Source organism: Mytilus edulis, chromosome 7 (genome assembly GCF_963676685.1).
Source record: "Mytilus edulis chromosome 7, xbMytEdul2.2, whole genome shotgun sequence".
In the NCBI taxonomy this organism is placed as follows: domain Eukaryota; kingdom Metazoa; phylum Mollusca; class Bivalvia; order Mytilida; family Mytilidae; genus Mytilus; species Mytilus edulis.
Genome location: NC_092350.1, coordinates 24,228,160 through 24,232,784, shown reverse-complemented (window position 1 = coordinate 24,232,784; position 4,625 = coordinate 24,228,160). Strand labels below are relative to the sequence as shown.

The following is a 4,625-nucleotide window of genomic DNA, read 5'->3' as shown; positions in this document are numbered from 1 at the left end:
TCTAAGACCTGATTTGTCCTTTCAAAAACGTACAATGCATCTGTACTTTGCACTGCAATTGTGTACAGTAAATAAACGAAAACTTCATCGAAACAAATTAATTAATTTGTTTTGATATCAGATTGCGTATATTCTTTTCGTCTACCAATTTGTGATTGAGACTGTAAAATTCACAGCGCGAAGATTTCGGCATTCTTCCTTGTAATTATCCATGATATAAAATTTCACTTATGTAATACTACAATTTATCATCATGACTTACATATCTTTCTAGATTATCCTCGTGTTCAATTTGTGTGGCCAAAGGGATCCGTTTCAGTAGGACAGCACGTGAATATGTCCTGTTCTTATTATAGCAACCCTTTAGATGCTGAAATTTCATGGACAAAAAATGGTCGAAATATCAATAAAAGCCTTACCATTGTCACAAAAAAGGTGGCGAAAAGTGACAGAAACTTGACAGGTTTAGAGCTGATAACAGAAGATGTTCATGGTATAACTGCTATCATGTTAACAAATGTAACAAAATCAGATGAAGGAGAATACACGTGTAATGTAACTAATACTGAGGGATCGACAAGTGAAACTATGTATTTAGTTGTACAAGGTAATTATAATGATCATCACTCCTGTTTTTCTTTGCATGATATATAAACTGATCAAGTGATTAAATAGTGCCATCATTGGTATATTCGATAACGATAAATAGGTTACTCTTAAAAAATATTTGTCACAAAGTAAGAGGGTTAGCGTTATAAAACCAGGTTTAATCCACCATTTTCTACATTTGAAAATGCTTGTACCAAGTCAGGAATATGACAGTTCTTGTCCATTTGTTTTTGATGCGTTTTGTTATTTGATTTTGCCATGTGATTATGGACTTTCCGAATTGATTTTCCTCTAAGTTCAGTATTTTTGTGATTTTACTTTTTAATGTAATGACAAAATCAATAATAAAATACATTGTTTGTTTTAGTCGATATCAACATAATAATTGTTGGTCCCATACAGATGACGGGTTGTGTTTATTCAAAGTCAAGAGATGTTTAGTCAAGCGCTTGAGATAAAATGTCCAGCACTGTAGCACCAAAGTCAAGCGATATAAAGTCTAGCTGTCACCACTGAAAAAGCTAGTGTTGTAGATATATAAATAGTCTTTTGCTGAAGTTGTAAAGTAAAGCGTGATAAATTTAAAGTCCGGCGCTGGATGTGTAAAGTAGACTTTGCATAGCAGTGCTGAAGATGTTATATACTTTGCATCTCCAGCACTTGCCTTTAAATCTACAGCACTTGACCACAAAACAATAAAACTTAATCAGTATGAAACCAACATGTTCAAACAGAATATAAGGAAATGCTCTTAACGTATACTAGTGTTTAGAGTATTCCTCATAGGTTGGATATTATTATTTATATAATAATGTTGTGTTTAACATTGACTATGCGAAAATAGTAGCCAGGGTGAGAGACAATAGTGCACGACCCGAAGGGTCGTATACAAAACAGAACGAGAATCAGGCTATAAAACATCACCAGGCGCTGTTAATTATGTGTATTGGTATATATACTATATTTTTATGTTTTATGATTGTACTATACGTTATGGGTTTTTTTTTTCTTAATTGCAAATAGATTTTTGTTACAGATATTTACAGTGAAAAAGAAATAACGGTAGATATGTACAAAATCCCTGCAATTTTAATATATATGGTGGTATGCTGCTTTGGAGTTATAATTTTCGTCTCAAGTGCTCAACTATATACTTGTTGGAAATCGGGTTCGTATCTTTATAGCTGCCTATAGCATATACACTTGTTTGAATTCATTCAGTAGATCGCAAATCGGTATTTTTCTTAAAAAATAGTGAAACTCTTTTTATTTTAAAAAAGTACAACAAAAATACCGAACTTTTTACGCAAATTCACAAAGCGGGTTATAAATAAAAACTCAGATGTAAAACGGTAACAATTATTGGAACAAGCCAAAACAAAAGCCATATTAAATAATTTCAGGTAAAAGTATTAACAAATTTCTATACTATCAAATCTAAAAGCGCATGCCCATTCTGACATTTACCAATGACAACAATTTGTGGAAAATCGTATACTTTTTTTATAAAAGGCAACAACATTACCTAAAAGATACCAAATGGCAAATCGATCACTCGTATATCCCAGGCTGGGAAAATTACTATGATATATCATACGTGTCGTAACCCCGTCCTTATGTTATCCAAGCCAAACACAAATTGTTTATTTTTCTAATACACTTAGGACACAGCAATCCGTAAAGAAGCATTATTAATCTCACTTACAGTAAAAAATTCTAAAATGATATCAAATTATTAGATAGCAATCCGTATAACTTCTAAGCTTGAGAGAACTGGTCATTCAAACTCAACTAAGGACAAAATATTGAATTATCATAAGCCTTTAATTTACCGTAGTAATTTTATTTTCAGGTAAATTGAGAAGGATTTTCAGTAAAACTAGAACGTTCCAAACGGTTACTTCTGGAGAAACTGTTCATTTAGATAGTTTTAATACAGTTGAAAACGTATCGGTAAGATATTTTTTTGTCAAAGTGTGATTGTCTTCGCTAGTCGTTTCTGTTTCAAGTTCGAAAGAAATGGAAAGATGTAAATGCCAATTTTTATCAGAATTACTTTTCACATATAGTTCTTTCAAAGTGTTAAAAAAATTTACAGGATCACAGCTTCGTGTGTTGACTGTCAAAGTGTCACAATACTATATCGTATTTCTTGACATGTTATTAACCAAATTTTAAAAAAGCTTACGTATGGCTAAAAAAACTTAAAATTTTTTAGAAGTCGTGTTTTATTTTGTGTTATTGTTAACAGACAGAAATATGTGTTCATTGGAAACAATACCCTGCTCGCGCTATCGCATTTCCATGTTCACTACGAAAGTAAGGAGCATAATTTTTTTATTTTTTATTTGTTTTCAAGAAATATACTTCAATGCTGATGGAGATGCGTGGTGGATGGAAATTTCTACAGTAGAATTTTATTTATCAAATCTTTGTAATTTCAGGAAATAAACACAGCTCACTACATGGAAATAGAATTTTAGATCAGTTACTGGCATTTCTCAAGGAATACGTTCGAGCTATAAGGCTACGATTAGAAAAAAAGTGTTTTCCTTTTGTTTTAACTTTAACGACATATACGATGTACAATTCAGACTTATGTCACAGTGGTTTTTTTAATATTCTCAATAAAATAATAGGCAAATACTGTATGGTATGAAAGTGTCTCATGTTCGATAATACCAAATGGTCATACTGCATTCGTTGTATAAATATCATGAATAACTTTCTGCAACACAGCTCTACTAAACTTGATATCTTAACTGTTACTAATGGAGTGCTAGTCTAAGAGGTTGACATCAGCTAGGAAGTCAATTATTTGATACTAGCTTACTTAATGACATGTCTTTTTCAAAAATTCCTGTCTGATGAATTAAATAATTATTATTAATTAAGGTTGAAATCCTTTAAGCAAGTTTGACCTAAGATGAATTTTGATATTCTTTATGTGTCCCTTTTCTTTTGCTCATATGATATAGCTCTTCTTTTTTTACACATTTGTGGCTTTCAAAATATTAGGCGATGGACGTAAATCAAGAAATGCGATAAGGGCGAACAATATTTATACAGTGTTATTTTTATATACTGACACTTTGTTGATTCGATTGTTGAAAATGTCGACTTGAATAGTTATCAAAGGTACCAGGATAAGTACGCCGACGCACGTTTCGTCTACATAAGACTCATCAGTGACGCTCATATCAAAATATTTATTAAGCAAACAAGTAAAAAGTTGAAGAGAATTGAGGATCCAAAATTCCAAAAAGTTGTGCCAAGATTTTCTGTGAGAGGAAAATATATATATATAAGCAAAAGTAATTCTGACAAAGCTTTCATCATTATGCAATATGCATGGTTTTATAGTTAGTTTGATCATCCGTACGTAAATGTGAATTCTAAAACATTAACGAGACCTTGCAGGTATTTAATAAAGGAAAACCTTTTTTTCTTTGTTTACGTAATCTGTCATGAAAGTGTATCTCAATGGTTTGTTACTTTGGGACTATTATTATATTTGTTGACATGCGGTATGAACACGATAATTACGCAACCAAAATGACATCGTCGAAAAATTCATGATTTCAAATTGTAGTTGGCCAAACGTAAACGAATTAAACTGTAAAAATATGATATAGCGCTAGAATAATGTTGCAGATATTATAGTATAGCAGCAAAGTTATACTTCTTTCTTGAAATGGATTTGTGAAATTTATGTATAAAGGTAAAATAACAAAAATACAGAACTACATGGGAATCTCAAATAAGAAAGTGTCTTATCCAATAGCAAAAGCAAAAGCTCAAATACATCTAAAGTAAGGATAACAACTGTCATATTCCCGACTTGGTACAGACATTTCCTTATTTAGAAAATGGTTTTATAGTTAGTTAAACCCACTCACCTGTATGACAGTCGCATAGAAGTCCATCATATTGACACCACTGTGAGCGCAAAACAAGAAGACATAATGCTAGGTAAAAACGTCAAAAATTGGCGTACATCAGTCAACATTGTAATC

At 31.7% G+C, this 4,625-nt stretch overlaps 1 protein-coding gene across 1 annotated transcript; it reads left to right on the top strand.

Moving 5' to 3' along the window:
* Positions 1-280: 280 nt before the first annotated feature.
* LOC139482820 (uncharacterized) lies at positions 281-3,228 on the top strand. Its single transcript, XM_071266866.1, has 4 exons — positions 281-607; positions 1,646-1,777; positions 2,462-2,562; positions 3,054-3,228. The coding sequence occupies exons 1-4, from the start codon at positions 337-339 to the stop codon at positions 3,090-3,092; spliced, it is 543 nt and encodes a 180-aa protein (XP_071122967.1). The 5' UTR covers positions 281-336; the 3' UTR covers positions 3,093-3,228.
* The last annotated feature ends 1,397 nt before the right edge of the window (positions 3,229-4,625 follow it).